Genomic DNA, 14,185 nt, shown 5'->3' with positions numbered 1-14,185 from the left:
CACTGGTTTTTCTATCTTGGGCGAAAAAAAATCAATTAATAGTAGTTTCCTCCACTTGTCAAGATTTATGTGAAGACTCTTTTTCTCACAGCTTGTTAAACAAATTGCTAACTGACTTTACTGCCATCTGTAGCTACTACTGGTCGATAAGTTAATTTAAATTGGCTTGTCTTCTAGTTGAAAATTGACGAAAATTGAACATTTTAATTCAAATACTCGCCAATCATATAAAAGCCTATGTTTTTAAAATACATTATACTACATTACATTACATTACATTATATTAGAAATGGGACAACGCTAATGCCGAAATTCTTAAAATTCCCTACCCAATATAAAAACAAATAAGAGTCATTGAAAGGCGAAGGCACAAAATAGTAATAACAATATAATAATTAATTTTTTATTTATATTTGGTAGAACTGTGGTATCGAGAAGGCTTTTTTGTTTGATGTAGTTTCAAAAATTTACATAGCCACGGATTGCTCACCGGTGGATATGCAAAGCTACGAGTTTTGTTGCAATATGATTGATGTGGTCATAGACTTATTACATTAAGTATTAATATTTCCTTTTTTCTTATATTTCTTTATATAAATGTTAAACCTTATTCGCCTCTGAAGCTGATCTTGAATGCCTGGGAGCAAATATTTAAAATAGGTAGCTTTTTCTTAATCATTTGTTAATATATGCCATTGCCTAAATTATTGGCGTTTAAGGTATATGCTATAGCGAATCGGCGGCAATATTTTGAAGCCTTCAGTTATGTTTTCACGCGCTGGGTAATGTAGGCATATTTACGACCAGACCCGTAGAGCGTAACCCAATAAATATTTATGCAAACTTTGTAAAGTATGTGGAAAATCACCCACCTGTAGAACTTAATTTGTAACGATGTGGAATAACGCAGCTGTAGAACTTAATTTGTGGAAAGAACCCAGCGGTAAAACTTAATCCGGTCAAAATAAACCTCTGAGGTATAGTATGTTTCAACATTGAAATTTTCTACCTTTTCTCGTTCGCATTTCTGTTGCCAGTATTTAAGAAAGTCTAAAACATGCATTTCGCCACTTCATTTTCGAGTTGACATCCATGGCTTCTTTTAGAAATTTTTGATGAAACCGTTCTAAGTAATTTTTTTGTTGAGCATCGTAGCACATCAAGCGCATTTCTTCAAATGTTTGATCCGCAATGAAATTAGGAATTTCCTTTCTCGTCAGTCGAATTTGAAGGAGGATAGGAAAGCTTACTTTTTGGGCGCAGTTGACATGTTCTTTTGTTGAATTCGAGAGAGGACTGCAGGGAAAGATGCAGTATGTACCGACTAACAATATTGTTTCCACGGTTGTAGACTTGCAGAAAGGCACTGTTTCTGAAATTTTCCCGACATTATAGTTCTTAATATTTCCCCATAACCTATAATCAAGCTCAATGCGTCAAATTTTCGTTGCTAATGGCTGAACCACTAGAGAGTTGATTTTTTCTTTACGACCTCCTTTTCGTAAAATTGCAAGGGAATGTTGAAACATGAGTGCCAATTGATTACTGATGAGTACAATTTAAATAATTTTCCAAATTTTATCGAATTTCTCTGTGCGCTGGTCAGATGAGTCACCTTTTTACCACATTTCCACATTTTAAAATATTTCTCACACAAAATTCTCCATTTTTCTTTTTCTGCGCGTCAGATAAGGTTCAATAAGAATCCGATATTCTTCGTTCGAACCCTAATAAATTTGGCAGTTAGATGTATTGTATATGCCGCATGTCATTAGCACTTATTGCATTTGTAATTGTAAACAAATTTCGGCTCGTACGAGAGTAATTAAATGAGCGAGCCAGTTACTCTCACACGAGCTGAAATTTGTTATCATCTGCAATTATCTCATTCCAAAAATGAGTTTTATAACAAATAGCTTCCAAATATATTAATAAGCTAGATCCCATGTTTTTCAAAATTTCATTATTCATTTGGTAGCGGAACACTTTTGAAAGCAAACAATTGCAGTTTAAAAATTTCTCCTTCAATTTTTCTTTTCAGTTAACTTTTCATTATTTTACAATTCTTCTTCTGTTATTCAGCAGTCAACAGCGGGGGATTCGTTGTAATATGTAAACAAGACGCAATGTAAACGCAAAGTTCTTCTTCTATGGTTCCATTTGGTATTGTTAATTTTTTTATATAACATGACTATAATGATATAATTCATGCAATACAATTTTTGCTCAATACGTTAATGTAACGTACTATCTATAAAATATTTCTAACGAATACAAACAATCGTGACAACAACAAATGTATTATTAATAAACATAGCATAAGCAGCGAAATGACTTTATTACGCCTGGTTGTAGAATATATTTTGAACATAATTCATGGAAGTTAGCGGTTTGTACAATTTATTTTGATCATAAATCGTGCAAGTTAGCGGTCGGTAAAATATATTTTGATCATAATTCATGCAATTAAACCCTTTTTAGAATCTATTCTTTATTGAATTTTCTAAAACAAAGAAATTTTATTTAAAGTTAAGAACACGTCTTGAGCGGTCAAAAATATTTTCAAAGTTGGCAATTTTAGTACACTATACGATATGGCAATATCGTGTGTTAATTGTGCATTTTTTGAAACCGGTAAATTTAATGGGAACTTTTATCAAATTTGAAATAACTTGTTTATTTTGTAAACCCTATTGTGCACACAAAGTTTTTGCATAGATATCACGAAACTTTACGAATTTTGTCTGGAACTTCGGCCACTTGAGTGATATTGGACGTAAGCATCATAAAATTACTTACTTTGAAGAAGAAGTAAGCTTCTCAAAATTTTTCTCAGCCGTGCAAATATTTTTTTTTTTCAAATGTACAATGACGAAGTGCAGTGATAAGAAAGTTTACGAAGAAAAAGGAATTGTTGCCGCCTTACGTAGAGAAAGACGTTATATTTCAAGATTTTCACTACGAATTATTACCCTGGGTGAAGTAAATGCATCCAACAAAGTGTATGGCAGCGTTGATGAGTGAGCCGAATTCTGTGTCAAAAAGTGTTGCCTTGCCGGCTGGAATTGTCAATTCTTCTTCTTAAATCACAGCATATGTCCTTAAGTCGTGACGAGTGATAGAAAATGGAAATGAAACAGTGTCAAAAGCTTAAAAAATGAGTCTACTGATCAAGCAAATTAGCGACGTCGCCGGTAAAGGCGGATATCCTGCGCAACCTCATTTAACAACAGCGTTTAGCTAGCTGTAGGGTGTTATGAGATGCTCCTATAGAACAAAAACAATCGTGGGTGAACAGCAAGAACAACAACTGATACAGTTGTGCCAATTATTAAAAGCAAAACGACTGCGGGAAGATATTGCTGAAACGGAGATTTCTCAGCAAGACGGCATTTGTCCTCTTATTTCAACAGCACTGAACTGGAATGTGTCTTTAATCATCAGAGATTCCTTTTTTAATCGATCAGTGGACTATTGTGATTGAGCGGCACTTGCATCCTTATGACTATATTAAGAAAAGGACGGTCTTTCACAACCCAAAATTTATATTATGTTGGATAGATGTGAAAGACGTGTATCTAGCGATGGATGATAAAACATCTTCTTCTCACTCACTTCTTGTAAGGCTTATATTCGTAAGAACCGATTACGACGTTTTTATCTGGTATTTTCGTTGCGCTTATTGAGGGACAAAATTTGCAGCAGCATTTCGGTATACCTATCCTACAAGAAACTTAGCTATGCTTTAAATCCCGAAGAACAAAATGTCTTTTAGTGTTGTTTTTTTTCTTTTATTCTCTTAAAAGGAACAACAAATTAAAAATGCGCGCTATGTGCGAGGAGAATAATCTCGAAAGGCGAAAAGGTAATCAGGAAGTTCGCGAAATTTTGGTATTTCGTGTAATTTATAATCTTCCCACTTGCTTTGCATACATTTCCGTAAAATATTTGTACTGGTCTCCGCGCCGCAAAGCGACTATGGTAAAATATTTTCAAGCCGTTTTTTTTCCTCCGCAAACGTACGCTCTTTTGAGATACTACGACCAAAAGCAATTTGTCTGGCGTGATCGCGGTTGATTCTTGGCTGTTTTGATTGTTTGTAACGCTTGTTGAGGGTTTGTAGGGTTTGAAAAGCAATTTCGGGGTGGTTTTAAAGAGACAACGATAGGTTGCAATGAGTCTTCAATCGAATTGAAATGCTTAATTTAAGTCTTCGAACCCATTCAATACGTATTACATATCCAACAAGTTTGACGACTCGTGAGACTCAAATGAAAAATTTAGTCCCCACAAAACTTCGAAAGGTTTACTAAAAAGTAAAACGAGCAATGAAAAGAGAGAAAATAACAAAATAAACGGCAGAACGATGTAAACATAAAATTTTGTGCTGAAAAATGTAAATTGTTCTAAAATGCACTGAAATAAACGACCAGGCCACACATATTCAGTGGTGGTCTCTTTGCGCTTAAATCTTTAAAATATTTATGGGAATTTACAAAATTCAATGATTTTGAAAACAATATACCAAATACGAAAAATGGCATTGACTATGAGAAGCAGGCTGTGTAAGTCAACGGAATGATCGAATGCGAGCGTAAAAAACAAAGCTAACGTTGATTGCTGGATATATAAACTGTAATCCATCCGATGGGAAAGCCTGTTTTATGGCAGACGTGTGAAGACGTTTAAAGAGTACCAGTCTCATTTCAAACTGACTTTAGACTTTTGTTACTTCCCACTCCTCGAATAGAAAGAAAAAACAAGTTAGAACATTATAGTCGGACAAGGTCGACCATTAAATACCCTACGCCACATTGTCTAATTCTTATTTTTTTATAGAACACAAAAATTTTGTCTTGTTTCTATGTAAAGTGCGTGGGGCAGCGGGGCCAAAACGCAAGCTGCTGTAGTACAAGTTTAATTCCTACACAAGACAGAATCCAAAATTTGATGGCGACGGTGCAAACAATGTAGAGTTCAGTTTTATATGAAATTACTACACACACATGTTAAAACTTAACTTTCTGCTTTACAAACGGCCAATTTTAGTGAAAATCTTTATTAGGGTAGGATCCAAATAAAAGATGGAGACGGAGATGGTTCTTCGTTTGGGCCTTAATAAAGTTAGGTATATAGGTTTGGTATATATTTGTTATCCTTTTTTTACTTTTCTATTTCTTCCTATATCGTAATTAAACTATATTTGATTAACGTCTTGTTACTTCTGCGCCACGTCTTTTTTTTACTTTTTACTATACTTAGTTCATTAGGTCAGAAGTTTTACTTGCCTATTCCCAATTTGACGTTCTAAATCCAAGTTTTTATAAGTTTGATAACACCGGAAGTAGAATGTTCCTACTAAGAGAGTACGATTTAGGAAATTTTCTAAACTGACTAACGCTAATTCGCTTATGTGCCATTATTTATTACAACTTGAAAGCGAAACAAAGAAAAATTGTGTTTTCAAGGCGTCGCATATCATTTTATTTGCAAGTGCAAAAAACGGTGCGTACTTGAAAAAAAGCTGTAGTCAGTTCTATGAAAATGAGAAGAAGCTCATCGAAGTTCTATGAAAATGAAAACAATGATTGCTGTTAGGATTTCAACTTTTTGGATTTCCTTAATGATATTTCGGATAATTTTCGGCATAATAATATTGAAATTAGCGGCTCTAATAAGACATTTGTCGCCATGTTAATTACTATTCGCCGTTATTGCTGTTTCAAAAACTATTATCGGAAATTCCAAAAAATCGTTTTTAAAAAAACCCACCCTTTACATTTCCACTCAATGGAAATGATGATTTACGGTAAGCTTCTAAAATATTATAGAATAAACAAGTTTAATATTTTTAAGAGATGAGTTAGTCGTAATAAATTAATGCAAGATTAGAAAATATATGAAGAGATAATAAAGAATGAAAATATGTTTTTTGTATCCTACCTTACCTGTGAGGCAGGGCGCATTAGTTTGTACGCACGTACGTAACACCAAAAAAGGGCTTAAGATAGACGCATTTATTATACTGATCGATTTAGAGAATGATTCTGTGTGTCCATCCGTTTGTCTGTCCGACTAATCTGTTACCATAGAAACATATGTTCAAGCTGTAGGTCGGAATTTTCGAGACATTTTGGTGCTATTTGATATACTGACGCGGTTTGACGCAAGGATGAACGCTATTGAGAAGAGTTCGGATCGGTCCACTTCTTCGATCACTTCTAACATAACGGCTGAAGAATTGTGAGAGTGTTGTATGGTTAAGGTGACGTTTGACCGACTATAGTGCTTGTACTAGTTAAATATTATGAAACTTATTATAAAAATGTATAAATCTACGGAGACAAAAAATTATAATAATAATATAATCTCCATAAAATGTACAACGACTTTTGCCTAGCTACGATATATGTTACGAAAGTTATGGCATTTCCCATCAAATTTACATAGAAAAGAGGAACCGCGTTTAATCAAACGACTTCTTTTAAGTTCGTCGGCAGGCTTATTAACGCAAGCCTATCGATCCAAATTTCTTAATAAATCTCAGTCTGGGTCTAACATTGTTAATCTGGTGACTTTTGTTTTTACGGGGTTTTCCCTAAGGAAAGCACGCACAATTTACAAATCATTTGATTGCTCAAAAATAGATATTTCGCCTCCCCCACTTGCACCATTGCGGACTATGTTACGAAAATAATAAAGACTTTTCAAAACAAACGGCTAAAACGGTGCACAGATCTCTCCTGCTCAGCCATGGTTTCCATTCTTAGAGCTGCTGTTGATGAGGTGCCGATCTCTAAAAGGGCTTTACTTCTGACAGCTAAAGAAATTCCAAACCAAAAATTTTCAGACCGGGTGATAGCCCCCAGCACATGTGAAGCGAAATTACTATTTAAAATTTATCGCATTTTCAACAAAGTGAAACCTATTTCAGTCTGGAGATTTGTACAAAGTAGAGGTTTGTGCAAAACAGATCTTAGTTCTTTCTTGTCAATAGCCAGTACAAAAAAGCATTACATGTCGGTAATACTCCGATTGTAGCAAAAGAATGATTTTACGATTTATGTCACCGGTAGCTCAGTTGGTCAAGGAGTGTCAGGTCTAGGTACGCGGAATTTTTTGGTAAATCCAAAATTTTTGGGGAGATTTCTTCTAGCGATAACACAGACAGTTCATATTGCCGCATCTGGAGGTACCGAAAGGTTTGTAGTTTTTTCCAACAGCAGATCGACAATGACATTATTTAAAAAAAGATCCTCACAACAGGTGTGTATTTAAAATCCGTATCTTAACTAATTCTGACATAGATGCATGTCAATAATCCCTCGAAAGACGCCATCCTTCTAATTCGAAATAATATCATGTAAGATCGAATGAAGATCTTCTTTTCTACAAAATTCATCACCATCATCGAAATTTGGCCATAGCTATCTTGACTAGTGGGAGTAGTTGCGAAGAATTCGACGTAGTCTAGGTGTACCAATGCCTTTGGCTTCTTGACTACTGAAGCAGACTTAGTACTTTTAAAGGAAAGCAACTGCACGTAAGATGAACAATTTCTTTATTTATTCTATAATCATTTTTAAAGCATTTTATATCTATACTGATTATTTCTTATGATCTTTAACTAGTAATACTCCTTAAAAGACCTTTGTGGTAAAAAAAAGAAAGAGGAACTTTCCTTTTCGATTATCGCTCGGTTTTTTGTATATACTAAATCCATAATGAAAAAAAGAATATCGTTAGACAATTCTGATTGAAGTCTAAGCCTAATCTCCACCTACTGCGTATAAATAAATAATAATTATAACAAATAATAATTATAATAATAAATAATAATTAGAGATTTTATTGTACATTGATATCATCATTTTCTGAATGCTCACTTTCGTCGGACGAGTCTTCATCCTCTGGTACAACAAGCATTGACTCTTCTATTCCGTAAAAACTTTTCATTTTCTCGCATAATTCCACGTTCAATGAGCAAATTGCCTGCGTGGTTTCCATCTTACTTTTTACTTCGTCTGAATTTGCAACCCGAATTTGCGGGTACGAATCCTCACCTCGTTCGATAGCAATGTTACCGTCTCGAGCCAGAAAAGAGATCTGAAAGGCATTTTCCACAGTATTCATAAAATTTTCAGGATCAATAATCAATTTATAGAAAGGTATTGGTCGACAATTGTTCGCTTTATATAAATCATTCACTTGTTTCAGTATTATATTGATTTTCTCAGCACCGCGATCTTTGCGTTTTAATTTGCCTATAACTTCTGGACGTTTTTCTTGCGTTGATGTTTTTGGACGACGTTTCTGACGTTCCTTAGTTAAACGTTCTCTGGGCTCAATATCAGCTGCGCCTAGCATACTCGATTTTGTGTAAACCGCCTTATTGACTTCCATAGCGATATTAGCTAAAATATCCCAATCGCTTTTCTCACTTCGATTAATAAAAGAATTTAATGCATGAGCGTAAGCGGCATCATTGAATCCCGAACTTTCAACAAACATCTTCGATATCACCTCGTGAAAGCCTTTCAAAACGTGAGCATCCATTAGTATTTCAGCATTATTATTATGCGATTCCTTCATGGCTGTAGCATTTTCCTCATGAATCTCATTGTTAATTTCAATATTTCGCTGTAGTTTCACCAAATCATCGACCGAGAAATTATGATCAATGTCGTTTTGTTTCTTTAAATCATTTAGCAATTCCTTATAGCGTCGTTTTCGCTCAGTTGATTGTTGCGAGGATATATCCATTTTTCGTTAATTTTATCTTAATTTTTTTTAATAACAACACGCGCGGGGTTCTATGCGTTTGACTTATTTAGTGCGTAATCATATGTTTCATAGGTAAACCATATGGTAAAGTTTAGCTTACATAAATATCAAAGAGGTGGGAAAATTTTTTAAAAATCAAAAAAATTTTTTTTAAGCATAGTAACTACGATTAGTATTGTATTTATAATTAATTGCGGTAATAATTATATTCACATAAAAACGACTCCTTTACCCGTTGTTACAAAGGCATGCATGACCAATTAACCTTTTCCTTGTTGCTATTATTCAAGTTTCCTCATGTCCACTTCCTTCATTTTCGTCCTCTCCAAACATGACACTATGATATTTTATTCTCTTTGTCTTGCCACTTCATTGTTATACCGACATTCTCTATTCCTGGCTCAATGTACTCATCTCAATTTTTATCTCATCATCTTCATTTGCCCTAATTAATGGTGATATGCAGCAATAAGTTTATTTAGACGAGATTTTTTACATCTATCACCGAACGACAGAAAATATATAACCTAAACGGTTGCAACGCTCGGAAAGAGCCCGAACAAAATTTATATTCTTGATCAGCACCAAACTCTAAATCGAATTAAGCTTGTCCGTCTGTGCGACGTCTACCGTAAACATTCTTCTGGCCCCAAAAATGGATTAAGAGCGCTTACAAGCACGTTGAAAACGTTTTTGAAAATGGGCCAAATCAGCCAAAACGCACGTCTACTACGCAAACTGAGAACATCTCTGTTTCTTAAAAGAAATAAAAAATTGGTTTTTTGCTTCGCTCATAAACTATGTCAAATGAATCTACAAGAAATTGAACTCATATTTTATGAGAGATTCTTTACCGGCTGCAAAAAAGGAGAAAAAATCCGAAACACCTATTTCGTCTTATAATGTATCACATAAATTCATTTTTTCTTTTACAACTTTTATAACGCGCAGAAGCAAGATTGAAGAACCTCATAAAATATATATAAAGTTTGGAAAGCACATCATCACGTCCGTCCATTCATCTGCCCATCTGCTCGTCCGTGCGAGTGCGTAGTGCCTATGGAAACATTTTCTCCTCTGCGGAAACGAAGATATCGCTTACAAATTTTCCAAAGAACACGCCTACAACGCCCACACGTCTACGAAACAAAAACTGTGACCACATTTTTTCCCCCGTTTTCGCTTATTCAATTCTTATTGTAAAAATAAAAAAAAACAAATCTTGATCGCATTTAGGCAACGTAGCACTCTTTATAAATTTTTCCAATCCAGGGAACTATACTTGATCATCTCATGCTATGGGTATATTTCCCAAAAGTTCTTTAGAGTACATTTAGCTAGTTTCATCTATGGATTTTAAGTTTGGCCACCCTAACTCTAGGCTTCCACCCTAAGTCTATCGCTCAACTTTGATGTATTCTAGGCTTGGCCGTATCGATATTGAATTTCACACGTATTTTGATTACTAAAGCATTTTTCTCCGAAAAAACGTGCTTCTATTTTTGCACAGACACATTTTCAGTTTCAGATTTTTGTTTTATTGTGGACATACTTGTTGTCTGATTAACCGAATTTTCCATAACTCTTGAAAATTTCCAGGCAATTGCCTCTGATTACAACATTTTTGTTCTGTGTGAACGGGTGCTGGGTGACTTGTTTCAAAAATCGCAAATTGCATGACAAAATATCTTCCGTAAGTATGAAAAGAGAATTGTTACTCATAGCCGCACAAACATTCGGTGTATATGTGATAGGTGATAAAAGAAGTGTTTTTTTTATATTTGCATGCAATTTCCCAATCCAACAGTTCATAGTGTTATCAGTAAAAAGCTGTTTTTTGCAATCGTTTTACAATAACATTTAATAATAATTTTCTATATTTGGCCGAAGGCGAAACTTGGCCTCTCCCTACAGAAGCAGACAAAGCATTCAATAAATGATAAAATTTGATAGCCATTTTGTAAACAATTCGTCGACATTCATATGCTGCAAAGTCTATTGCAAGAGCTGCTATTTATTGTTTTGCTGACAGAAATTTTTTTCATCTGCACTCTTTGTTCTTTGTTGCTGAATCTAAACAAGTGAGGAGACAGAGCTTAGTGGGGAGGGAATTATTTATACTAACCAGGCTTTTTTCACGTCATTTAGACATATTTCATACAATTTCTTGTTGGAATGTTTATTAAATTAGTAACTTAATAGTACACTTTAGTGACTAAGGAAATCAACATTTTGAAAATTGACAGTAAATCTTTAAAGCAAATATAAGTCAAAGCAAAGGAATAATATCAAAGTGTTACTTAGCTTCAGCGAAACCTACGCGATCATTACCCATATCAAATTCAGTATAATATTTGCCAATGAAAACGTCACCCAATATCCATATTGGTCCATTCGGTGGCGGTATATCGATGCCCATAAAACCAGAAAGACAAATTGTCTTCCCCATTTGGGCTATGCGTAAAATGTAGTCTTTGCCTTCTAGCTCAAATGTTTTGCCACCCAATACAAATCTGATAACAGGCAGATTTGGAATGCTTTCACAAGCTACCATATACTGTCCTCCCATTATAGGCGTGCCACCAATGGCCTTGTTAATCGACGTGGCTTCATTTGGAGGCAAAGCTATTAAGGAAGTCCCCGTATCGGCTATTACTTGACAGCCTCCCTGACACAAATGCAAATTACCCACAGAAGCAGAGTCCATTTTCATTTGCCAATAGGCCTTGCGTGTTACGGGCAGATAAGTGAATTCGCCTTTGTAATGATTAGGATCGGAACCACCAAAAATTATTTCACCACCTTCCGGAGCCTTGGGATCACGGCTAAGATAGAATGAAAACACTGGTTGTGAAATCAATCCTTGCTCGTACATTTGATAGAATGGAGGCTTGACACCATCCACAGCAATTGAACTATACCCTAAGCCCAATATACCATCAAATTTAGCGGCGACGAAAGCTAAACCAGGTTCACTTAACGCTTCGGCAAAAGTTTGTCCCTCTATATCTAAACCAGCAATATTTACTGTGTCAGTAGACAAATAACCAGATAGACTTCCAGAACCGTAGTGTATAGCAAATTCAGTGCCGTTCTTCTGATAACTGCTAGATTTTTTAGCATCGTACTAAAATCGTAAATAAATATAATAATAATAATATATAAATAAATATATAAAAACTTAATGTTTTTTTTTTAGTATTTAATTAGTTATGAATGTGCGTTCCCGTGTGTACTCAAGTGATTGTTTGATAATTGTATACGTTTATTCTCACCTTGTTGTGCATTAAACACGCAATATTGGTAAAATGACATTGCTTTGAAGGGACCCACAAATTTGAAGAACCAGTATCAAAAACCACTTTAAAATCTTGACTTGGAGTACCAATTGAGATGGGCCCATAATACTGTGCATCCAGATAATTGGATAGCGGTTCAGGTCGGACGTCGTTAGCACTTCCATATTTCAAACGCAACTGCTGCAACTCTGTGCCGACTTCATGAAAATGGTTACGAGCGGTTTTAATACGAGTAAGCGGTATTCGTATGAATTTGTCTTCTTTAACGGCTTGGAACCCTTGCAGGAGGACCGATGCCTCAAACAGCAAAAACAATATATATTTGATCATCTAAAATTTAAAAAAAGGCGATTATTAAATTAACACAATTTTAGTATAACTGCATCGGGTAATTAATTTAGCAAATTATTTCTTTTTTATTTGCAACATTCTATCTCTTTTTCCATAGCACTTACCTTTTAAAATCAATAAAAAGCTTTATGCCTTCTTTGCTGAGATGTGAATAACAATGAATTTACAAAATCTTTCTATTTTCTTTTTTTTACTTAAAATTACTAACTAATTAAAAAAGAACTGCGTACACTGCCACTTTCAAATTACTTGCATGAAAAAGAGCAAATGAAACGAACAAAACTGGACACTTTAGCCATCACACTTTATTCTGCTGAGAATAAAATTCTATTTCTGAGAGTAAAATTGACATTCCTCTACATTTTTTATGAAAAATGACTAAAAACCTATTTGTGCCAAGTTTCTCCAAATAATTATAATGAAAACATACGCAAATAACAAACTAGTGCGAAACACAAGAAACAGATCAGAACAGAACAGAACTGTTAAACCTCCGAACTACACAACAAAAGAATATTAAATGTTTAATTTGTTTTGAATATTGCGTTGTTGAAGTAAGCCATTATGATGATTGCATGTATTCTTAATGGTAATTTGTATAATTTCGTTGATTATGTGCAATAGATATGAATGTAGAACCGGGTTTTTCAATAAAGAACTGCAAGCTTTGGCTTACCTAAAAAAAGTGTGTAAAAACTTAAGAAGTAAGAAAAAAATGGGAAGTGAGAAAAACCAACATTTTTGCAACTATTCAAAGTAATAATCTCGAAATATATAGTTAAAACAACTTGAATGATTTAGACGATTAAGGTGATATATTTACTTTCTTAATAAAAATAGTTAATTTCTTGAGATGAGCATCTTTGCAAGCACTGAATGAAATATCTTCTGCTATTTTTAAATTTTGGACATTTAAAGATTGCGTGTTCCTGTGGTCCTTTTATGTTGCACAAGTATTATTCGCTGTGGATCCGACCGTTTTCAGATGCATTTTGTCATAAGTGTGTCCACCCACTCATGGGTACGTAGACCTTTTGTCAATGAGTATAGGAAAGCGTTCCGGCTGCTTGTAGTTTTATAGCATACCGAATAGAAAAAAATTCTCTAAAAGTTGATGATAATTTCCAGTGATTTGGAATTTGTGTATTCCACTAGGTTGATGTTCAATTATCGAGAGACCGCAGACGTTATACGCAGCAGATTTACCAATGCCACGTATTCCAAAGTAGTTGTTGTAACACAAATAAAGACTGTCCTGGCATAGTGATCTTAAAGTATTCGCCAGTATATGTTTTCCAAGTAGATACCACTAACAGAATATTTAAAACTACTTTGAGTTTTTTAAGAGTGAAATTTCAATACAATTACAATAATTACTAACTTTTGTTTAAGTTCATTTAATGAAATCTAACACAGCAATAGAACGCAAGTGAATGTATGATATTTCATTGCTTAGGTAGGCAACATTTTGGAAAGCTAAAACTCTTAAGATATTTACGATAACCAATTCCTCACCCATAACTGGCATTTTGTGGTTGCTTGCTCTTCTTCCGTTTTGGTATAGGTTGCTTTTTCTTCTTCCTTAAGTATTCTTGAGCTTTACTAATTATTTACCAACTTTCAATGAAATGACGTATAGTGTGGGTAATCATCTAAGCAGTCGACAAGCGCCAATAAAATCTAATCATGTTAGCAAATTTACTAGTGACTGTCCCCACATACGCTCTATAAGTTATATCAAATCTGCCGAC

The 14,185-nt window shown here is 34.5% G+C and overlaps 2 protein-coding genes across 2 annotated transcripts; both read right to left on the bottom strand.

The window, feature by feature from the left end:
• Nucleotides 1–7,848: 7,848 nt before the first annotated feature.
• On the bottom strand, nucleotides 7,849–8,795 carry LOC119639800 (EP300-interacting inhibitor of differentiation 3-like). The gene has a single exon (XM_038037477.1). It carries the CDS (start codon nucleotides 8,761–8,763, stop codon nucleotides 7,849–7,851), a length of 915 nt encoding a protein of 304 aa, XP_037893405.1. The 5' UTR covers nucleotides 8,764–8,795.
• A 2,142-nt stretch (nucleotides 8,796–10,937) lies between these two features.
• LOC119639799 (lysosomal aspartic protease) lies at nucleotides 10,938–12,794 on the bottom strand. The gene is made up of 3 exons (XM_038037476.1): nucleotides 12,539–12,794; nucleotides 12,060–12,413; nucleotides 10,938–11,911 (listed from the first exon to the last, which is right to left on the bottom strand). Exons 2-3 carry the CDS (start codon nucleotides 12,411–12,413, stop codon nucleotides 11,081–11,083), a joined length of 1,185 nt encoding a protein of 394 aa, XP_037893404.1. The 5' UTR covers nucleotides 12,539–12,794; the 3' UTR covers nucleotides 10,938–11,080.
• Nucleotides 12,795–14,185: the final 1,391 nt, after the last annotated feature.

Source organism: Glossina fuscipes, unplaced genomic scaffold, assembly GCF_014805625.2.
Source record: "Glossina fuscipes isolate IAEA_lab_2018 unplaced genomic scaffold, Yale_Gfus_2 113, whole genome shotgun sequence".
NCBI classification, from domain to species: domain Eukaryota; kingdom Metazoa; phylum Arthropoda; class Insecta; order Diptera; family Glossinidae; genus Glossina; species Glossina fuscipes.
This window is presented reverse-complemented; position numbering and strand designations above follow the sequence as displayed.

Excerpts from the sequence above, each read along its gene's own strand:
- LOC119639800 (XM_038037477.1), bottom strand. The coding sequence starts at position 8,763 with ATGGATATATCCTCGCAACAATCAACTGAGCGAAAACGACGCTATAAG.
- LOC119639799 (XM_038037476.1), bottom strand. The coding sequence starts at position 12,413 with ATGATCAAATATATATTGTTTTTGCTGTTTGAGGCATCGGTCCTCCTG. Across the intron at positions 11,912-12,059 it reads CGTGTTTAATGCACAACAAG|TACGATGCTAAAAAATCTAG; the intron begins GTGAGAATAAAC and ends TTACGATTTTAG.